The sequence below is a fragment of the Euprymna scolopes genome, chromosome 41 (assembly GCF_053919585.1).
Source record: "Euprymna scolopes isolate OS-2025 chromosome 41, ASM5391958v1, whole genome shotgun sequence".
Taxonomy (NCBI): Eukaryota; Metazoa; Mollusca; class Cephalopoda; order Sepiida; family Sepiolidae; genus Euprymna; species Euprymna scolopes.
Window position 1 is genome coordinate 31,365,199 of NC_136522.1, and position 24,659 is coordinate 31,389,857.

The following is a 24,659-nucleotide window of genomic DNA, read 5'->3' on the forward strand; positions in this document are numbered from 1 at the left end:
TTAAAACAGAAATTCAATTAATCAACAATTGAAAAAAAACACCACAAATTAGTCTAATCGATTCTCTTACCTTCACTACAATCATCAGCACTTGTACTGCCTGTTGAAGTTGTTGTGTAGGCTGAATTTGGGCAACTTATACAGCTAGTATTTCCCTCTGAATCTTTGTATTGTCCTTTTTCACAAGGGAGGCAGGAAGATTCATTTGCATGATAATAGCCGACTGGACAATTTACTGCAAAAAAACGTTTAGGGTTTTTATGATGTATATACTATTTTGATTGCAGAAATTCCCCTTTGGACCAAATTATCGTAGGTTTGCATTAACAGATGCAATATACAAATTTATTATGTCTAAACTATTACCCACCATCGGATGTAACTTTTGCACGCCATTACATATGCATTCAGTCGTGATATTAAAATCTTAGATTCCATCCGGTGAAAACTATCATTACAATCGCAGCATTATAAGATAGAAGGAGCTACAACTTTTCTCTCTATATATTTAGTCTTGCCACTGCTATCAGTTGTCACCGAGTGCGATTCTACATTTTCTACTACAGTGTGATTACCCTCTTCGTAACTGCAAGATTGCATGCATAGACATATCATATCCCTTTCGATTTTTACATTAAAATTACTGTCTTCTTCCCGGCAATCTTTCAGCTTTTATGATTGGCTAAAACCGGATATTCTCATATTCCATATCGGAACGAATTTCTACATTAACGAACACCTCTAAAATTTGACAAACATGGCATCCCCCTTCACAGGAGACACTAACGTTAAAACGACCAATATTTACCGATTATTAATCACTCAGAAATAGTCATTTACATATTGCCAACCTCATATAACACCACAGACATTCGCATGTAAAAACTTGCATGGTCCGATATTTCTTCCACTATGCACAAGACACACTAGTTTTTAGTGCTAAAAAATAAAAATAAAAGCTATTAATCGCACATAAACAGACAATTAACTACTAATAAACTTATTTCATAGAAATAACGTGCACAAGGAAATAATTCATATAAATACACAGTCTTCTCCGTATATGCTTGCAACTTTTACCAACCAATTAAAATTGCTTTCTATACACAAAAGAAACACAATAGGTAAACCCTTTGAACTGTTGAATAAAAATTCATTGCTTGAATAGTCTTTGCTAATTCTCATTTATTATCGGATTACTATGGCCAAATCACTGCTAAAAATAATCGTCCGCGTCCATAAACTTAAACATCGAACTGGAAATTCGAAAACAAAACGAAGCTAACTTTACTTTTATTATGACCATTTGCTAAATCCATGACGTTCTATTCGACAGTTTAAAGGCTTTACCTATTTCATTTCTGTCGTTAAACAAAACTATTTTGATTGTTAATAGTTGCAAGCATCAGCGTCATGGAAGTTCTACTTTTCATATATATATATCCATATATATATCAGGCCATCGCATAAGTTCTGTCCGAATTGATGAATAAAGAAAAGAATTAACTAAATGTTACATTTTATTAAAGATTTAATCATCAATATACTTTCCCTGATTATCTATGACTTCCTTTCATCTATTAACAATCTTATTTATTCTATCATTGTAAAATCATTTCGGCTTTCATTCGAAGAACTCACAAACGTCAGTTTCAACATCTTTCTGCGTTACAAAAGCTGTTCCTTCCAAATTATTTTTAATCTAAGAAACAAATCGTAGTCTGAAGGACCAAGGTCAGTAGAACAAGATGAATGAGGAATATTCTCCCAACTAAATTCTTTTATCTTTTATGAGGTGATTCTTGCTGTGTTGGGTCGTGCATTGTCCTGATGAAACATCACCCCTTTTCGAGTAACTAGAGTATGTCTTTTTTTTTCCTCAATGCAAGGTTCAAACGCTCTAATTGTTGACATTTTTTGCCAATCTGACCATATTCAAAGAATAACATTATTCTCATGATCCTCTTTTCGGCTGTGGCTGAGGACTTTCCCCTTTACCAAGCCATTGTCTACGATGCTTAACATTTCAATATAAGATCCATTTGTCGTCACCAGTCACAAATTTATCCAAAAAAGATGAAACAAGTTGGTGAGAATGGAGAGAAAATCAGATGTCGACTCCCTTAATTTCATCGTTCCATTATTCCTCTTACCTAATCTTGTTGTATAGTTGTTTCCAACTACAATGGGTAATTCCACTGCATTCCTGGGAATCGTATCTAAACAGCAATAATGTATTCACTTTAACTTTTGATCATTACGTTCGATTACAGCATTCTCCTTAAATGATAATTATAATCGACACTAATTATTTCGTTTATCTTTATATTTATAACTAAATTAATTCCCCATGGAGAGCCCAAGTCTTGTTAACTTACAGTGAAAGACATAAGTGTCGCATTGTCTTAACTATTCTTTCACTATTAATCGATATACATTTATTGATACTTTTCCCAAAGGTACATTATCAATGGAGGAAACACTTATAAAGTATTGGTCGAAAATATGAAAGCATTTGTTTTCAGGGTTCAGTTGCAGATTAAGACGATTGACAACTTTTTTTTGTCAATCGTCTTAATCTGCAACTGAACCCTGAAAACTTTGAATATGGTATAACCAAACTCAAATTTTTAGGGCACCTATTGTAAAATGGAACAATCAGTCCTGATCCAGATGGACTCACACTACTAAAAGAATTACCAATTCCGAAATGTAGCAAGTCACTCAAAAGAGCTTTAGTTCTCTTGTCATACTATTCACGATGGGTAGATAATTTCTCCAATCGAATTTCACCTTTGTTTAACATTACATCATTTCCTATTACTGAAAAACTCCAAAGTCAATTTCAGGCAATAAAAGATGAAATTTGTAAGGCTTCGCTTGCAGCAATGGAGAATGAAGTTCCATTCACAATAGAAACGGGTGCATTTGCGACAGCATTAGCAGCTTGCCTTTCTCAAAATGGACGTCCAGTAGCGTGATTTCCAGGATCCGAACGCAGTCCGAACGTCGACACTCAGCAGTAGAACGTGAATCAGCAGCCATTGTCGAATCTGTGCGTAAATGGCATGGTCTCTTACTCGTTCGACATTTTACCATCATTACTGACCAACAGGCCGGTTGATATATGTTCAACACTCAGGCACCAAACCACATTAAAAATGATAAACTACTTCGATAGAGACTTGAATTTTCCAGCTGTTCTTATGATATAGTATATAGACAAGGTTGTCTTACTAGCTCTGCAGATACTCTTTTTCGTTCATGCTCTACTTCATGCTCATTATCACTAAAAGATCTGCATGAAATGCTCTGTCATCAAGGAGTATCGAGGCTGAATCATTTTGTGAGACAGAAGAATCTCTCTATTGAAGATGTTAAACGTACCTGTGCTGAATGTCAAATATGTGCTGAACTAAAATCAAGATTCTTCAAACCCCCCTCAGGTCGTTTAATCCATTCCCGATCACCCTTTGAACGCCTCCCAATAGATTTCATGGATCCAAAGCAATCTGCGAATAATTGCAAACACCACTCGTGAATGTAGATGAATACTCACGTTATCCTTTTGTCTATCCATGCCAGGATATATCAACAAAAACTGTCATAAAATGCCTCCAGAACTTATTTACCTTCTTTGGTTGCCCAGACTCCATCCATAGTGATCGAGGGAGTCAGTTTATTTCAGGGGAACTAAAAGAGTTTCTCTGACAACATGGAGTTGTGATTACCCATCCAACTCCATACCATCCAATCGGCAATGTAAAATGCGAGAGAGTAAACCGTACAATTTGGGAAACGATCAAACTCATCCTTAAGACCAGGTAACTTGATTATCGTCATTGGCAAGAAGTACTTGACATTGCTTTGCACTCTATTCAATCTCTTCTTTGTATAGCAACTAACCCAACTCCACATGAGAGAATGTTTAGGTTTTCGAGAAGGTCGGGTACCAGATACACCCTCTTAAATGTTTGCAAGGAGGCCAAGTTCTCCTTAGAAAGTTTGTCCGTCAACACAAGTCTGACCTCTTGGTAGAACCAGAATAATTTTGCCAGAATTCTATTTCCTGACGGCCGTCAGTCAACAGAAGATCTAGCTCCCACCCCTGTCACAAACCATAGTGGAATAGAGACGTGAATAGATGGTAACATTTAATGCTTTCCTTTAATAATTACAAGAAGCCTCACCAATCACCGATATCGATGACAAATAATATCTTAGCTGAGAATTCTACCTTCTAACTCGTCAGCTTAACATTCACAGAAATATGATGCAAGGTAAACCAACATCTTGCCATTTCTTAGGCTCACAATTAGTGACTCCTTACGTCCAAGTGACGATATGCCTTGTTTGGAGTGGAGATGAGTAGAAAAAATGTCTCGACTGTGAAAAGACAATCTTTACATCATTTTATTACATTTCAATATTTTTGTCCATACTTACCTAATATAGATAACTCCAAAAATAATATCCATTTCTAATCAATTAATGGTGGTTAGAAGAGGGATATCATATCTCTTCAGGAGCTTATTTTTTATTCACCAAAAATCATGTCATCCTTTGTTCAGATTTAACAGCTTATGCATAGATTTAATCATAATAATTCTATATATTATCTGCACAGTTTTGTTAGTATGGAATTAATTGAATAATACTTACAGACATTACAAACTGTTCTATTTGCGTTGGCAAGGAAATTAGTTGGACATTTAGAACACTTTTCGACACCAAATGTTGGTTTGAAGTAATTAACTTTACAAAGAGTACAACTTTCTTGCCCTTCATATCCGGCGTCGCATAACACTGTAAAATATAAAAACATATATCAATTCGATTTGTGATGCTGCATTAGAAATATACCACATTTGCTTGACAAGCCAGCATTGGTCGTGTATCATTTGTTAAGATAAAAACAATTAACAATAAAGATGCTTAGAATGTTAATCAAGTTATAAAAAGCATGGAGGACTTTAAAGTTTTATGTTGGAGTTTTTAAAGACATCACAACAACAAAATGGTTAAGATTCTGAAAACAGCATTGCGAAAATAGAACATCTTTTCAAGACTCTTAGAAAAGTTTTGAAGGGAAACTGACCCTGGGATAATTCCATTTCAAAACATCCAGAAACTTAAGATTTTAAAATCATATGATTTTTTTTATAAATTTCACCACACATCATAAAAGCTAAGAAATTTTCAAAATCTGAGCATTTAATTCCAAGAGGTTGCTGATTTAGAGCATTTTTTGTTTTGGATAAACAATGTGAAATTTCCCCCAGTTGACATTTTACTGATTACATTTTCTTGAATATTTTCTGTTTATAACATGATATGATACCAACAATTCATTCAAGTAATTTTTTGTATCCAAAAAATAAAAAGATAGTACCAGATTTGTCCCAAAATACAGCCGTCTTTGTGATTTTATCAGATTTGGAAAATTTTCACGTGTACACCAATATAGGAAAAATAGATGTGCTTGTTATTGTAGCAGAAAATGCTCTAAATTGGCAACCGCTTGGAGTTACATTAAATTTCATGATTTCTTAGTTTTATGATGCCCATCTATGGTGGAAGTTACAACAAAATCTAAGGATATGTGTTTCAAGCCGTGCAGGATTTTACATGGAATCACCCTAAAGTAACTTATTTTCTTAAGATTCCATAATCAACTTAATTGAAGAATTTAAATACAGGCAAGAAAAAGAGGTTACATCTTTGAATTTTTTCTGGTTCCTTAAAATGTTCTATTTACAATTTTGGGTCGGTTGTGCAGTGTCGATCATTTTTCTTGTTTCTCAAATATATTTTTTGAAGTTAAGTTACAAGAACATATAAGCATTACTTTCTGCAATAGTATATTGACATTTGTGGCTTCCCCTCCAAAGAAAACAAAACCTATTTTCATTAATGTTTTTAAAACATTTTAGTATTAGTGTATCCAAGAACATATTGGTATTAGTATTTGCAAGAACATATTAGTATTCAAGAGCATGATAGCATTAATCTTTAAAAGAACGATTATGAAGTTCAATAAATATAACTATTGCACACCTGTACGTGTCATTCACTTTGTAAGAATGTTTAAATTGATAGAATTAAAAGCTAAATAATTTGAAAAGTAGATTTAAAAAATATAATAAAAAAAATAACTAACAAATAAGGTAAAAAAAATTGCAAATAAAAATAGAAAGACATATCAGGAAATAAGGTAAAAAAAATTGCAAATAAAAATAGAAAGACATATCAGGAAATAAGGTAAAAAAAATTGCAAATAAAAATAGAAAGACATACCAGGAAATAAGGTAAAAAAATTGCAAATAAAAATAGAAAGACATATCAGGAAATAAGGTAAAAAAAATTGCAAATCAAAATAGAAAGACATACCAGGAAATAAGGTAAAGAAAGTTGCAAATCAAAATAGAAAGACATACCAGGAAATAAGGTAAAGAAAGTTGCAAATAAAAATAGAAGACATACCAGGAAATCAAAGTCTTTAATTTTTTTAGATGACGACTGATTGTTTAGATTACTTGTATTGATTGGACTAGTTTTCTCATCTTGAGTGCAATAATCTGATCAGTACAAGTAATATACCAGGAAATCCTCACAAAATGTTTAAGTACATCAGAGGTAATATAGTCGTGGTAGTAATTTGACAGATCTCTGGTTCAATGTTTATTTCCATATAATTGCTTAATGGTGATTTTTTTATGCATCTAATTAGAGAAAATTGCGAAAATCCGTTTTATAATTCATAGATTATGAAAATTTTATGGTTAATATTTTGTTTTGCTAGGTTGTGCACAAACAAACAAATTCGATTTGACCGAAAACATAACCTCCTTGGTGAAGGTAATAATACGATTTTCTCTTCAGTAGAAGAAAACGATGGAAAAAAAAGGAGGTAAAAAATACTCACTTTGGCACTCAGTGCTTGTGATAGCTCCTTTACGATATGTGTATGTGTTGCTTGGACATTTTTCACAGCTGTATTTATTCTTGTCTGGTTGGTAGGTATTATTTGCGCATGGCGTACACTCGTTATCGTCGATAAATGTACCTGCTGGGCAAATTCCTGTTAGAAAAAGAAGGTCGGAGATTACCTCGGCCGAAATATTGTTAAAATAACGACAATTATGAGAATAATACAAATTAACAATCCTATTCTAAGAAATAATTTTGGCAACTTTTTCGAATATATTAACTTTGAAAATGCCCTGAAATTTATATTCTAGTGCGACAGTTAATAGGAATTATTTATATGAATTAACTGTAAACTTTGGACTTTGGTGCCAAAAGAAAAAGTCTGAAATTGTAAAAAAAAAAATTCAAACGTGTGTGTGGGGGGGGGAGGGTAGTTGAGTGATAAACACTCTTGACTGCCAAAATTAAATAAGTCCGAAAAGGTCTATAAATAGAGTGACTATTTTTGTTATTCCAAAAGTTAACACTATATTTGATTAACAAAGGCAAACAATTTGCACTGAGGATTGAACCTTCAACTCCAAGAAGAAGATCAATTACAACTTAATTCTACCATGTAACTGTTACACCACAGTTTAATCACCAATGCAGAACGAGAATATGCTACTCCTGACGATTGGATAAATTGCTTTTTTGGAAGTTTGTTCGGATTCCCAAGTTCGACAGAAAGATTCCCGAATTCGACAAAACACACCTGAAGAAGGTCGGGGGTTATATTGACTTAAACATTGTGAACATATCATTCGGGATGATAATAAAAGTATGAAAAATCCCAATAATACAGATTTGTTGTACTATTACACCTGTGGAATTAAATAAAAGTGCAAAGTACATTAGCTTATCTCAATTGTTTTTACAAAATCCTAAGGGACGTTTGTTTGGAATCTTACGGATGAAAAGGGCTGCTTTAAACTAAGATGAAGACAATTTTTAAAATATTCCGGTAATTTTATCAAGCCTAATAAAATAGATTCTCTTTCCAAGGCTTTATTTCTGATTGCATCACTTAAAAAGTAAAGAAATAAACGGGTTGACTGTAGTTGAGGGCGACACAAAGGCTTCCCTTTTCATTGACTACTACTAGTCAACTACTAGAAAAAGCACCACTCTCTTTTTCGTGAATTGCTTCATTTACCTTTCATCATCACCATATGATTCTAAATGCTTATTACAAAAGCATAAAATAGCATCTTTTTGAGGCAATCAAAGTTTTAACCTCGATCTTCAAACCCATTAGCAAAGATTATTTATAAAACTCATAAGAATCTTTGTAATTGTGTAATTTTTATTTGTTAGGACATTTCTACTGAAATGTATGTAATTTTTCTGTTGCCTCTACCCCTGTCTCTCTCGCTCTCCATGAATGTTAAACTCACGTTATCATGCGATCTGTTGTATAAGAAGTGTTTTTGTTTGACTGTATAATGAGTTTCTTTTTGTATATCATTTTTATGTGTAACCTGTTTGTATATCATTTTTTATATGTAACAAGTTTGTATATTATTTTTATATCTAACTAGTTTGTATATAATTTATTATGTTAAAAGAATTTGTATGATATTTTTCATATGTAACAAGTTTGTATATGATTTTTCATGTGTAACGAGTTTGTATAGGAGTTTTCATGTGTAACAAGTTTGTATATCACTTTTCATGTGTAACGAGGTGTTTTTTTTTCTATATCATAATCTTTTTAAAATTATGTCTGTTAATAATAATAAGATAACATTGGCTGCTAGCAACAAACATGACTTCTTCTAAAAATATTCTGAGCAGGATAAAGAATTTTCTGAAAGGAATAAAATCGAATTAAACTTTCATTGTGGAAAGAAATGCTTCTACAAGCCATACAAAGAAATGATCACTTAGAATGAAATATAGATTTGTCAGATAGAGTGCTAGTATTTAGAATTCGATTGCATATAACATTTATATTGCAAACTGGTTTGGTTGTTTTCTTTTCCGGCATATCAATCCTTTTCAGGTTATTTAATGCCGAATACGGCAATTTTGAAAAAAAGGTTTTATGCTTCAATTTACAATTTTTGTTTATATAATAGTAGCAGGGATACCCGACGTTATTCCAGTCACAAAACATAAAAGAAATAAAGTTGCGTTTGCACACACACACACACACACACACACACACACACACACACACCTGCTATACTTAGGATTTTGATGCCTCTATTATATTCCGAGTAAATTTTATTGGAAATTTTGCATTCTCATTTCTTTATAACTGTTTTTTGGCATGTGGAGCCACCACGCAGTAGTTGGTAGTCGATCAAAAGTATAATGCAAAACGAATATATCGACTATAATGTGTGTGGGTGGCAGTTAATAAAAAATTGAGGTATTTTTGGGTTTGGAAGTAAATGCAAATAATGAAAGAAAGTCGCGTTTAGTTAAAAAAAAATGATGATAACAAATATATAGATTTAAAACAGTAACAAAACAGAACATTCAAAACCACGTAGAATTATGTAAATTATTTTCTTTTTGTTTTCTGTTTCAAATATAAATAAGAGAGGTTGAAAACGTTACCATTTCTTATGCATATTTATCGATAAGTCTTATGGCGGAACTACCTGTGTTACCTACGAATGAACTTATCCATACGCATTAAATACTGGAAGTTTAATATTTTTTTCTATGAAAAAGAAAGACATTTACTTTGGAAGAAATCGTATTATTACTAAGGGGTTATAAATTAAAACATGAAATTAAACCTGCAATTACAACTTAATACAATTTTATTTTTGCTTAATGCAAAACTAGTGGGAAATGAATTCAAAAGATACTAAAAATTTGTTAAACATTTGTACATTCTTTAGTTTTACCAGTCATATGAAAGAAGGACGCTTTGAAACAATAAGTAAAACTACAAATTCAACAACAACAACAACAACAACAAATGAAAAACAACAATAAAAACAACTAGCGAAATTACAAATCCAACAGCAAAATTATTTGAAGACGATAAACGCACATATGAAAAACAACAATAATGAAAAACTAGCGAAATTACAAATTCAACAACAGCAACAACAAAACAACTAATAAAACTACAGGTTAAACAACATGAAAATCAACTGCAAATGCAAGAATAATTATCTGTTCGTCAACAGCACATGAAAGAATTATTTTCCCAAGTCATAACATTAATACCACATTTTCACAAGACGCTATATGGAATACGATTGACAATTTTTTTTTTTTTTTACATTGGGGTCACCACTTATGAAGGCCCGAAGGCCACTCAGGGATAAGGGTTATTGCGTGTACAGTAATCAATGAGATAGTATTGTAGTAATCACTAGTATTGGAGATTTGATAGAGTGTCTTACTCAAGAGGGCGGTTTGTCAGGAGTTTCTTTATGTTGGACTTGAAGACAATCAAGTTGTAGTCAGGTGTTCCATTTCAGATCAGGAGTAAAGTCAAACCCAGAAGCTTGTCAAAACATGGAGCCTCCCCAAGACGAAAGCCATCCATTTCAATTGATGCCAGATGGGGATCAGAGCGTTGATGATGTAAAGATAGAAGCTTGGTTTTGGATGCATTAAAAGTGACCAGCCACCTCCTCCCCATTGTATTGTACCACACGCTCAAGATCAGCGGAGAGAGAATTAGAGAGAACTTTGTCATTTACGGCCTTTGATGTGTTGCCATAGATGGTCGTGTCATCAGCATAGATGTCAACGAATGATTTAAGTATGTGTTTTGGGAGATCATTGATGTAGGTCAGGAAGAGAGTTGGGCTCAGGATGGACCCTTGAGGGACTCCAGCATTAATACTGGGGGCCTCTGATTTCTGCCCATCAACCACTACTCTTATGAACCTATCAGAGAGAAATGATTTAATGATTGAGAAAACATTTCCAGTAATACTGTACCTGGAAATCTTGTGAAGTAGGCCTTTATGCCATACATTATCGGAGGCCTTCGATATGTCAAGGAAAGGAAGCCTTTGTCAAGAGATTCACTAATCCTATGAGATATAACCGCTAGCACATCTGCTGTAGATCTTGCAGAGCGGAAACCATATTGCATGTCACAAAGAAGGTTGTTTCTGTTGACGTGGTTGAGTACTTCTTTACTTAATATGGATTCCAACAACTTACTCATGACACACAGGAGACTTATTCGTCTGTACTGAGAGGGAGATGATTTTTCACCTGAATTCTTAAATACAGGGCATACTGATGAGGATTTCCATGGTGTTGGTAAGCACTTTTCCTTAAGGCAACGTTTAAACAGTTTTGTATGTATGGGGCAAGTTCTGGTTGGAGCTTTTTCAGCACTATAACTGGTATGCCGTCAGGGCCAGTTGCTTTACTGGAATTAAGGTTCTTGATTAGCTTGACGACCTCACGCACAGATATTATATATGGGAAATACGGGGAGTTCATGGCCTTTGTCGCATAGAGTAGAATTAACTGCAAAGTTCTTGGCAAATAGTCTGGCCTTGTCTGATGCTGACGAGATGACCTCAGGTCCATTGATAATGGTTGGGATAGAACGCACACTTCTGTTCAGGATCCTGTTTGGTATTTGCCAAAACTGGTGGGAACCAAGCCGCTGATCAGCTACTTTGGATTTAACGGACTGAGAATATAGCTCTCTTGCATGTTTTATTACTCTTTTACAGTGGTTGCTGGCAGTCCTGAAAGCAGCTTTAGTCTCAGTACATCTATTACGTTGGTAGTTATGGAAAAAGTGATTTCTGTGTGCAATGGCAGCAGCACATTCTGGGGAGAACCCTGGCTGTCTGTTAGGATTTTGTTGGAATTTTTTGGATGGTATGAATCGATCTATGCCTACAATTAACCAGGTCTGATACTATAGAGGACACATGCTTTTTAAACATGGAATGCAGAGGTAGATCAGATATGAATGTACGGAAGCTATCCCAGTCAGCCATAGAGTATCGATATACAGTACGGTGGAGAGGTACATCTGAAGACTTATTACATTTCATTTTTATCTTAACTGCTACAACAGAGTGGTCGGAGGATTTCAGAGGAGATAGAACGGAACATGAACATAGCTCAAGGGAAGTTGTGAGTAAAAGATCTAGAAGGCTTGCATACTGACCAGTAGTATCGGGCAAAATCATGACAGAACCTCCCCTCGTCATCGAATGTTATCCGAAGGATGAGCAGATAGGATGTGGTCAATTTTTTCCGATATGCTCTTAAAGAAAGTAACCGCATTGCTGTGGGGGCGATAGAGGGCAAATATAAATGTAGTGGTGTAAGCTAGCGCAACCTGGAAGCACATATAAGGTGAATTAGGGTCTTCTCTGGAGATATCCCTACCACATTGAAAGCCATCTTTGATGTAGGCACATATTCCATGCCCATGGCGATCTTGGGGGTCAGATTAAGATGTTAAGTTAGAGTATCCTATGTACCATTTCTACAGAAGATACGAGGACTTATTTAGTATAGACTGTTAGGTCCGACCAGAAAAAGGGCCGTTTGCTATTACGCAAATTAGAGACAGCTGAACATAATAAATTTGTGGATTTTGTTCTTTCACGTAAAACTTCGGAGCTATCTTTCGCCAATAAGGTGGAACTTCTTACAAACTTAATAACCTGAAAGTAACTTTGTTCCCTAAACGATGGAAATGCTTGAATTTGGTGTAAAACGACGAAGATTATTTCCACAACTTATGCGGTCGTTAGTAATAAACACTATGACAATTTAAATTATCAGATCTCAGTGCTGGGTAATAAAACTGTTTTAGATCTTTTTCGGGAATAAACACTATGACAATTTAAATTTTTTTTTTTTATTACATTTTCACCCCAAACAAGGCAAATTGCCACTTTGGTGAAGGGGGCTACTATCAGGGGCAACAACTACTGGGGTACTATGTAGGGATTTGGGCAGCAAGGTGTCAGTTCACGTTACACTTGAACTTCTGCACGTCAGTACTGTTGGGGAAGCAGGGACCTGGAATGGAATTCCAGAGTCTTGCGGTTCTGGGGAAGAAACTATTGGAGTAAAAAGATCTTTTACATCTAGGGACCTCTACAGTGTGGGGGTGGGATCTAGTAGCCTGTCGGGTTTGTCGAGGGTGCTCGCATCGTGGGGGCACAAGTGATTGCAGTTCGAAAGAGCATTCACCACTAAAATACTAGAAAATTGTATTGTAGAAAAGGCAGAGGGATGCAACATTTCGTCGATGGGACAGAGGCTGAAGCTTAGATGCCAGTTCAGGGCCTATCAGGTTTGCGACTCTCTTTTGAACCTTGTCAAGGAGCGAGAGACTAGTAGCAGATGCACCAGCCCAGATGTGGCAGCAATACTCCATACATGGGCGAATGGTGGCCTTATAGAGGTACAGGATACTTTCGGGTGTTAGAAGTTTTCTAGCACGGTAGAGAGAGCCTACCTTTCTTGCAGCGGCCCTGGCAATGCCTTCAATGCAATTGTTCCAACTCATGTTTCCTGTGAACGTTAGGCCAAGGAGTTTGAAAGATGGACTCTCAGATAAAGAGTCGTTGGCCATTGCTATGGGTGGTAGAGAGGGTTTCTTGTAATTATTGAATGAAACTAGTTTAGTCTTGGCAGCATTGAACGTGACCAACCACTTTTGTCCCCATTCCACTACAGATTGGAGGTCTTCCTCTAGTGTTTCTGCCATTTCTTTAGAAATGTGTTCATTCGTCTTCCTGTCGTGTCTGCCATAGAGTGTGGTGTCATCAGCATATATACCCATCTCAGAGGCAATGTTGTCAGGGAGGTCATTTATGAATATCAGGAACAATAGAGGTCCAAGGATAGAACCCTGGGGCACTCCCGCATTTATATCATATTGTTTAGATGTGCGACCGTCGAGGACTACCTGGATTTTTCTCTTATCTAAGAAGGATTTAATTATGTTAAGTATTCTACCAGTGATACCGTATGATCTGATTTTACTGAGGAGACCCTCATGCCATACCCTGTCAAAAGCCTTAGATATATCTAGAGCTACCGCTCTGCCTTCCCCCGCTTTGTCCAGTGAATGGTATATACGTTCAGAGATCACAGTGAGGATGTCTGCTGTGGAACGGGCTTGTCTAAATCCATATTGTTTGTCAGTCAGTAGTTTAGCATCTGTAAGATGATGGACTAGAGCATGGTTAATTATGGTCTCGAATATTTTGGCAAAAAGTGGGAGGAGGCTAATGGGGCGATAATTTGATGGGTCTGTCCTTTCGCCAGAATTCTTGAATACTGGTACAACAGAAGCAGTTTTCCAACAGCCCGGAAAGCAAGCTTCATTAAGACATTTGTTATAGAGTTTGGAGAGAACTGGAGCTACTTCGGCTGAGCACTTTTTTAATAGCACAGCTGGGATAAGATCGGGTCCACATGCTTTTGAGGTGTCAAGGTTTTTTATGATAGCATGCACCTGAGCAGGGGTGGTTTTCAGATCGTCTAGTGTGGCGTCTGTCCGCATAGGAAAGTCAGGTAGGGGGTGGTTGGAAGGGTCCAGTGTGGAGTTTGAGGCAAACCGACTGGCAAGCATGTTAGCCTTGTCGGTTGCTGAGGAGACAACCTCGTGATTGTTGGTTAGTGGGGGAATTGTTGATTGCCCATTATTTACTACACTGTTGTAGATTTTCCAGAAGTCTCGAGTTCCCAGTTTTTGTGCTTCGATGCGCTTTTTAGTGGTTGCCGTAAATTCTCTCTTAGCTGTCGCTATTTCTTTCTTAACGTTATTTCTAGCTTCTATATACTTCAGTCTGTTTGAACTGGACTTATGTCGGTTAAACCTACGGTATGCATGCTGCTTTTGAGTAATGGCAGTTGCACAAGTCGACGTAAACCATTGGGGAGAGTGGGGCTTACTATAAAATTTCCGCATGGGAACATGCGCTTCGATTGCAGTTTTGAACCAGTCAGTGGTCTCGTTTGCACATTGTTCAGCAGGGAGAGAGAAAATATTTTTCCATGGAGCATCTCTAATTAGTTCCCTGATGGCTTCCCAGTCAGCCTTATTATAATAATATTATCAGATCTCAGTGCTGGGTAATAAAACTGTTTTAGATCTTTTTCGGGAAGGGGATATAAACTCAAATGATGGGAAATACTCATGCTTGGCAAAATAAATGTGATGATAACAAATGCATAGATTAAAAGCACTAAAACCAAAAGCTTAAAACATTCAAAACAACGTCTCCAGTTTATCATCCTATCTAAAGATAAGTCATGTTAAGACGTTTGAAATTAATACATTTAAAAGAATGAAAGTGTAAAGACATCTACGCATGCGTAGACGATGAAGGCGGCGATAAAGATACGATTAAACCTTAATTACGGCAGAAGATTCTGCTGCATTTCTACCTGAAGGAATGAATCATTTTTCTAAATTTCAGAAATTATTTTTCAGAGAGGTTAACGATCTAAAAATATAAACTTTATCGGCCTTTGGCTAGCATTTTCTTTTTAATTTTTAGCAAGACATGCAAACATACGAACTTGCAAATATATACATACATATATAATAGATAAAATTTAGTGTTTGATAAATAGTATTTGTAAGAATTAAAAAAAAATCCGTTTAAAATATTTAGAAGGAGGTGAACAATCAATGTCCGCTCGAAAATTACTTACTTAAATCACACATTGAAACATTGGCAGCTCCTTCATTTACCGAAGTCGTAAAATCCTCTGGACATTTGCTACAACGTTCCTGAATTTCAGCGTTGACATTCTTGTAATATCCTTTAGTACATGGAATACATTCTCTTCCGGATGGACCAATTTCATATCCAGCAAAATTACAATAAACTGAAAAGAAAATATTTAGAAATAATAGAAATGATAATGAGTTATCAAAAAATGTCATGGTTAGTGCCACTCTTTTGAGAAATCATATCGAATTATTGAAAGGTATTTTCTTGACACTTAAATTAAATATTTCTATCATAATATATATATATATATATATATATATATATATATATATATATATATATGATTAATTCATTTAATCACATAAATTAATATACGAAGATACAATTTTTATTTTATGCATAAATTTCCAGTATTTAATTCAACAGTGCTCAATACATAAATAGTGCTAGGTAGTATGTTATAAAAATATATATGGCAATTAAGTTAAACATAATATTCCGCGTTTCATTATCGTGAGAATTCGTCAGGCTTACGCATAACATGTATTAGTATATTAATTTATGTGATTAAATGAAATAATCATATATATATATATATATATATATATATATATATATATATATATATATAATGCATTATGCATAAGCCTGACGAATTCTCACAAGAATGAAACGCAGAATATTTTGCGTAGCTTAATTGCCATATATATTTTCATAACTATATATATATATATATATATATATATATATATATATATATATATATATATGTATGTATATATATTAGTGTTGGGACGATTGATCGGAATCTTGAATCGGAAAAATCGGAACTTTTTGGGGTATCTGCCTCGGAAAAATTGTGTCTAATTTCCGATTCCAAAAACGATTCTTTTAATATTATTCAAACTTAATTTTCCATTGCTTGTACTGATGATAAATCTTTGTTTTGAAACTTTTAGTAAAACTAAATTTTATAGATCATAATAACATCGAAATAAGATATAATTTTGTTTATTTGCAGGTAACAAAAAAAAAGCTTTAAACTTCGTGATAATTCACTAGGTAAACTCTACAAGAATGCAGTTTATTTTCAAGATATCGAAAAATTGTTTTAATTCAAAGGAATATTTTGTCAGGAAAAATAATATCAAGCTAATTAAATAAAAATACAATATAAGAAAGTGTTGTTTTTAATCTTTAATCCATCTATTTTATGCAATTATGCATCGAGGTGCAAACTAGCTTCTGTCCGGTAGGTTTTTGTCTGGTCCTTACACGGCATTTTAAAAATATAACAAGGAATGGATAAATTTTTTAAATGAATGTGTGAATTTTAAGGCTTCCGTGTGAAAAACTTTTAGCATCAAAATTTCTTTGATTCCGCCGTTATCATTTAGTTATGCTTAGATGTAAGTATTTATAGGCGCCAGATGCCGGCTGGATCCCGATCATACGTTCAAGTATTTTTTTCGCATCTACTTGCCAAATATCTAGATGACGTTTTCCGAGAGTTCACATTTCAAACGAATAGGTAAGTTTTATTTTCTTGGAGCCGCTTTGTCTTACCACCGAAATTATATCTACATTTAAAGTACCCTCCCCCAACGATAGTCAACTTTTTGGGGCGATATTTGTTAACTGACTATTAACAAAATTATTTTAGAAGTAAGGATGAAATTTAGGGCAATTATTGAATAAATATCGATTGAAAATAGCTCGTTGTCCAAGAGTCCTTTTAAAAAGCGGCTACCCCTACCCCAAAATTATATTTTTTTTTAAATATCTTAAAATGTTAAGGGTTCTTAAAACCAAATAAAATCGATTTATATAAGTTATGAACACACTTCGTACTGTTACGTTTATTGAATATTTTTCCAAAGAAGTGTGAAGAATTAACGTAACGAATATTAGCATTTAATTTTATTATTTATTGCCAACTTGTCTACAGAGAAAAATCACATGAGTCTTTCGCATCTTCTTACGTGTGTCAGAGAGAGAGAGAGAGAGAGAGAGAGAGAGGGGGGGGGGAAGAAGTAAAGCTAGCCTTTCTTGATTTTTGAATACGAAAATGTCTTTCCGTATTTTTGTGTGATAGAATAAATTGTTTTATTTCTGATGTCGTCACACTGCTCCCCCGCAAAATAACGGAGTTTTTAAAAAAATTTTTTTAACCTTTTACTATTATCATTATTATCGTTCTTTTTTTTTTTACCTGATTGCTCATCTTGATCAATAGTAAACAAATTCGTTGTCTTTTCTCCATCTCACTGTTCTGTTTTCGTTTTGTGTTCCTGTACTTTTTTGGGAAGTAAACTTTCAGGCTTGTCATTTGTATTTGTAGTTGTATCATGTGTATGTTTATTTTCAATGTGAGATTTCTTATTTGTATTGGTAGTTGGATGTTGTGTATGTTTTAATGTATGGTTTCAAACGATCTATCAAAACTTGTGTGTGTGTTTTGATTAATTTCTACCAAGAAATATTTTGGTGTTTGTTCGATCACGGTGTAAGGACCTGAATAGGGTGCTTCACTGCTTCTAGCAGTTTTCGAACACAATCGATTCTAATCCACACTTTTGAACAAGTTTGAAGTTGATCTCGCACGTATGTATTTTTGCTGATCTTGTTCTGTTTGAAAGTCTGTCAAATAAAATTTAGCCATAGTTTTGTGTAGTTCTCTTGTAATATTTTGTGTACTCGATTCGGTGTTTTTGAAACAGTTACGCACACTCCGAATTCCAAGAGAATTATTAGTAGAGTGCTGAAATCCAAGATTCCTTTCTGGACATGATAACTGCTTTAATGATTCTATGAGCACTCCCTATGATACCGTTGCATTGTGAGTGATAGGCTGTTGTTCGTAGTTTATAAAATCCAATAATCTTTGATTACTCTTGAAATAATTCGCTTTCTAATTGGGTTCCTCTGTCTGTTATAACATGTAGTGGAACGCCAAATCGAGTGATCCATGCATTACAAAAGCTTTTGCTACGATTTGTGCTGTAATATCTGATATAGATTGTTCTTCTATCTAGCGACTGGCTCGATCTATACATGTTAAAATGTACCGATATGGACTGATGTACGGATTGTTCGAGCATTTTGCGGATCGTAGTGGTCCAATCATATCATTGTGTACGGTGTGGAATCTTTGTACAGGCGATTTAGAATATCTGTATATCTTTGCTTGTTGGCAAGATGCACATGATAAACGTACTTATTTGATGGGTTTGTCCACATATAAAATCTAGCCTTAACTATTCTGATGGATGCTTATATTCCTGGATGTGATACGTGATGCAAACTGTATAGATAGATTTTTGCAGTGCAGATGCCACAAAAAGTCTTGAGTATGACATTGACGTATCGCACAACACGTATTCTTCCTCTGCGGATAATGTGAATCTCTTTAATTCTGGAAAAGACTGTATTTCGGGTTCCAATTTTTGTGCGTCTGCCAGTGCTAGTAAGTCGTTCATATCTATCAGTACAGTAAGTGTTTTCCGAGTCGCTTGGTGTAGGAGTAGCTAGCCACGAGTTTGGTAGCATCTTTACATTCTTTTTCTTGGGCCATTTGTACCAGTTTGCATGTCCTTACCTGGTCGGTGAAGTAGATATGCGCTCTACACACTATAGCTTTCTGCTCCGGGAGAAATGGTTTTATTCCCACCGTAGTAGACGTAGTATCCTTATTCTTTTCTATCTTTTGCAACCTGTTGAGCGACGAATGCTGTTTCTTTCATGTTATTCATGCGTGTGTCTATGTGTGTGTGCCTACGTGAGTGTGCATGTGTACATGTACATGTATGTATATGTATGCGTGTGTGATTGTGTGTGAGTGTGTGTTATACATGGGGAAAGAAAGTCCTTAAATAAACCCTAAAAAAAAACATAAAAACCTTCACCAAATGGACGAAAAGCGCCCTCTTTGAATCTAACTTTGACCGGACACTTTGAACACTTACGGTTGGAGACAGAATGTCTGAGACCACACATCACTCTGAAAAACACATTTAGTATCAGCGGAGGTAAAAATAACTTTCCAAACTCCCATTTTAAAGAAAAACTTATTACGAAAACATCTGAAGAGAGCACACCCTAAGCTCGAAACGCGTTATAAAAATATTTTAAAATAAAAATATGATGAAAACCTTTAAAAAAAAACCCACAATTGTTTATGGCTACACTATTTTAAATATATATATATATATATATATATATATATATATATATATATTTTGACAAGAAAAGTTAAGTATTTTGCTGTATTGATTTAAAGTCTGTATAAAGGGTTTTTTTAAGTGTATTTTTGGGAAGTTACTTTCGTAGAAATAAATTTTCAGTACAAATTTAAAAAAACGGCATCCACTTAAAAAGAGATAAACCGTGTTGAAATTTATCGCACGTGTCTGTACTTTTTCATTTTTTTTAAGGGGGGGGGGCAATTCATTGTCCAGTAGCGTGGCGCCGGAATTCTTAATTTAAAAGAAATATAAAAAGATTTCGTTTGTCGGGGTCACCATTGTTACGTTTATCGAATAATATTCCAAAGAACCCTGAAGAATTAACGTAATTTTATTATGTTTTACCAACTGTTCTATAGAGCAAACGTGTCCTTCGCATCTTCTTGTATGTGTGTGTGTGTTTGTGTGTATGTGTGTGTGTGTGTGTGTGTGTGAGAGAGAGAGAGAGAGAAGTAGAGCTAGCAGTTCTCGATTTTTGGATACGAAAATGTCTTTTCGTATTTTTGTGTGATAAAATAAATTGCTTTATTTCTGAGGTGACGCTACAGTACTGCTGTTCTCATGTTGAGTGTTTCTATTTACTTGCCTTCCCTAGAGGGTAAATTTAGACACAAGGTCGTTTTTTTTGATGTGGGGAATATCCAGCTTCAAAAAAGTGGCACTCTGGGTGTGAACAAAAATATTTCTCCTTCATTGAACGAGGAGTATTTGTGTGTGTGTGTGTGTGAGAGAGAGAGAGAGAGAGAGAGAGAGAGAGAGAGAGAAGTAGAGCTAGCAGTTCTCGATTTTTGGATACGAAAATGTCTTTTCGTATTTTTGTGTGATAAAATAAATTGCTTTATTTCTGAGGTGACGCTACAGTACTGCTGTTCTCATGTTGAGTGTTTCTATTTACTTGCCTTCCCTAGAGGGTAAATTTAGACACAAGGTCGTTTTTTTTGATGTGGGGAATATCCAGCTTCAAAAAGTGGCACTCTGGGTGTGAACAAAAATATTTCTCCTTCATTGAACGAGGAGTATTTGTGTGTGTGTGTGTGTGTGTGTGAGAGAGAGAGAGAGAGAGAGAGAGAGAGAGAGAGAGAGAGAGAAGTAGAGCTAGCAGTTCTCGATTTTTGGATACGAAAATGTCTTTTCGTATTTTTGTGTGATAAAATAAATTGCTTTATTTCTGAGGTGACGCTACAGTACTGCTGTTCTCATGTTGAGTGTTTCTATTTACTTGCCTTCCCTAGAGGGTAAATTTAGACACAAGGTCGTTTTTTTTTGATGTGGGGAATATCCAGCTTCAAAAAGTGGCACTCTGGGTGTGAACAAAAATATTTCTCCTTCATTGAACGAGGAGTATTTGTGTGTGTGTGTGTGTGAGAGAGAGAGAGAGAGAGAGAGAGAGAGAGAGAGAGAAGTAGAAGTAGAGCTAGCAGTTCTCGATTTTTGGATACGAAAATGTCTTTTCGTATTTTTGTGTGATAAAATAAATTGCTTTATTTCTGAGGTGACGCTACAGTACTGCTGTTCTCATGTTGAGTGTTTCTATTTACTTGCCTTCCCTAGAGGGTAAATTTAGACACAAGGTCGTTTTTTTTGATGTGGGGAATATCCAGCTTCAAAAAGTGGCACTCTGGGTCAGAACAAAAATAAAAATTTCCTCAGTCTAGAAGGATTTCTCCTTCATTGAACGAGGAGAGAATAGGTAACGTGTAGCACCAGAATAGATACTGCATTTTGCTAACATTTCGATGTAACCTCCGACCGAAATTCTGTACAGATTCTCGCGTTCAACAGAAAATTTCCGAGTTTGAGAACAAAAAACAATACAATTAGTATATGAATATTTTTTTTTAATTAGAGTGAGCGATGGGGGCTTTCTTCTTAAAACAATATCGCCCGTAAGGACTGTTCTAAAATTTATTTTCAGTCGATATTTATTAAATAATTGCCCCTTTTTCTAAGGTGGCCTAAATGGCCGGTTTTCCGTTGCCCTTTCTTCCGTTGCCCAATTTTCCTAAATTCATAAATTTAATGTAAAATGATCACCCGTTTCCGGGCCATTCTAGTTGTTTTAAAGCAGTTAACTAAATTTTTTATCACTCATTCAGTGTCCGTGCAATGCTGATGTGTACACTATCACATATATACTCACAGACTGTCATCGATGCATACTCCAATGCAGACCCACGGGATGCCATCAGACACCGTTCGAAGAAGAATCTCAGATGGAGCAAAATGCTATGATGATGATGATGATGATGATGATGATGTGTATAAAAATATTAGTTTTTACTTGGTGTAAAGCAATACTCTATAAAGAATAGAGCTCTCTCCGTAGCACGGAAAATATGTAAATAAAGAAATTACACTGTGTAATAATTTCCTCTAATGAAGAGATAACCGAAAGAATAAAGTATTTGTGATAGCTAAACAGTTAGCAAAAATAAATAGGATATAATTGGAGAGATGGGCATTCGAATTGATATAAGTGTGCCGAGCATGCATGTAAGTGCACAAACGCATGAGTCAGGCCTAGCTGGGGTGAAAAGCGAACCTGGGACTTTTTGATTGTAAATAAAGTCTACTAATGAACTACATCCATCTTACCCCAGAGCGATGATTTAGTTTCTCCCAACGGCTATAAAAAACAAGCCGATAAGTCATTCGGGGCAGTTGAAATACATTGCGCTGATAACATCTCAAGTTACTGCATTTCGTATGGTGGCGTGTCAATTCAGCGAGATTGTTCAGTGTTGCTTGGGAATGTAGTGTATCGATACAACAGTATTGTTCGATCAACGTAATTTTGGCTGAACTACGCAGGCTTGTGGTCCTGCTTGGCGGTGTATCGGATCAATGCCTGCAATGTGTATTCATTGCTGGATTGCTGGAGCATGCAGAAGACTTGTTACTAGCATCCTTCCAGATAGAAAACCTAAATCTATCACACATGCTGGTGCGCGCTTGTGCCATTTTAAAGAAGTGCACAGGGGTTCCAGAGCAAGCTTCATTAGATGCACGGTCAACACAAATTACACCTAATGAGATGAACACTTCATGGCAGTGTTACAAGTGTAATAGACTCAATCATGGAGCAAGCGATTGCCTACTGGATAGTACGATGGGAAGAGATGTTGGTGTCAAGCCTCAAAAACCTATCACGTGTTACTGATGTCAACAACTAAGGCACATTGCTCGATTTTGTCCGGAAAACGAGTAAGGGGACAAGAATATTTCATTATCTTTACATACGGATTCTCATTAATGAAAACAACACAACGCGTACACGTGGTTTACAGGCATCTTATTTATTCTCGCGCCAACATCTCCAATACAGGTCCGTCACCACCAAGGGATATTACTCTCGTGGTGTAATCTGAGATTAGTTCCTCATGCAACATCTTTCCCCTTTTAAGACAACAAAGAAAAAAGATCCACTAACAAAAAACACAAAATAACAGAAATACAAAAACAAAACAATGTTTTGTCTTTGTGACCTAGGCTTTCATTGGGCTGACTACCCTCCGGCCTAACAGGGATTATTCTGCCCTTTTCACTTGGACTCAATTAGTTCGTATAGTCTTTGAATCTAGCCGGATTCCTTACTAGTCTCCCTGAACGTGTCATCTTCATTCCTTCAGTATTTTGGTTTGCTGGGGATGGTGTCGCCGGCCTCATTCCTTCTCTTCTATTACTTTCGAGCCGAGGTGTTTGCGAATTACAAACCCCTTCTGTACTTGGCAGTTCAGTTAGTGGTGCTTCCTCGCTAGGCCTTTGGTATGCCTGAGGGATCAATGATGGTGATGGGAGTGCTTCTGCTGTTTTTTTTAAATCCACACAATTATGTCTGAGCAACTTCCCATCAACTTTGACATGTTATGACCTCTCATCCAGTCTCTGCCACACAACTGCCTTCTTCCACTCTTGCTGACCTTTTATGTGTGGTTTAATACGTACCACATCTCCATGTTGCACTGGCTGAAGTGGTTTGACTTTCCGGTTGAAATAATGCTTTTGCTTTCTGCTGTCCCACTTAACTGTTTTTCTTAGATTTTTGTGTAGTTCTGGTCTGAATAGGTCCTCTCTGGTTGGAAGAAGTGTCTTTGTTCTTCTTGACATTAGTTTCTGCGCAGCTGATAAGTGACACTTGGCTGGTGTATTCCTGTGATCCAGCATCGCTAGGTATGGGTCAGCCTTATCTTCCATTGATTTCTGGAAAAGGTTCTTTGCCATCTTTACAGCAGATTCTACTTTTCCATTTGCCTTGCTATTGTAAGGACTGACGGATGTATGTGCAAAACACCAATTTCTTGCAAAAGTGGAGAATTCTTGACTACTAAACTGTGGTCCATTATCAGTGACCACCTGATCTGGTATCCCATATCATGCAAAATGGTGCTTAAGCTTAGTGATCACCGTACTAGCTTGTGTAGTCGGGAGATGGTCAATTTCCCAGAAATTACTCATATAATCAACGGTGCAGCGATAGTCCCTATCTGCAAAGCTAAAGAGATCTACTCCTACTTTTGCCCAGGGTCTCTCTGGAATTTCATGGACCATTAACGGCTTTGCAGGATTGGCTACCTCATATTTCCTGCACCTTGGGCATTTTGAGACAAAGTCTCTGATGTCACTATTCATGTTTGGAATGCAATTTTTCTTTTAACACTGCTTGCTGTGTTGTTGGTACTACTACTCGGTTTCCTCTGAATATTAATTCATCTTGTACCGTCATTTCATTCCGCATGCTGAAATATGGTCTCACCTCCGGGTCAAGATGTACTTTGTCTTCTGGCCA

General features: G+C 35.7%; 1 protein-coding gene across 1 annotated transcript in view; it reads right to left on the minus strand.

The window, feature by feature from the left end:
- The window catches only part of LOC145266649 (cysteine repeat modular protein A-like), a 110,060-nt gene that overhangs the window by 65,968 nt on the left and 19,433 nt on the right, over positions 1-24,659 (minus strand). The window contains exons 4-7 of the mRNA XM_080122575.1: positions 15,607-15,783; positions 6,926-7,081; positions 4,663-4,806; positions 71-235 (exon numbers count right to left, since the gene is read on the minus strand). Of these exons, the coding sequence (XP_079978701.1) occupies positions 71-235; positions 4,663-4,806; positions 6,926-7,081; positions 15,607-15,783 (642 nt within the window). The remainder of the gene's footprint in view (positions 1-70; positions 236-4,662; positions 4,807-6,925; positions 7,082-15,606; positions 15,784-24,659) is intronic.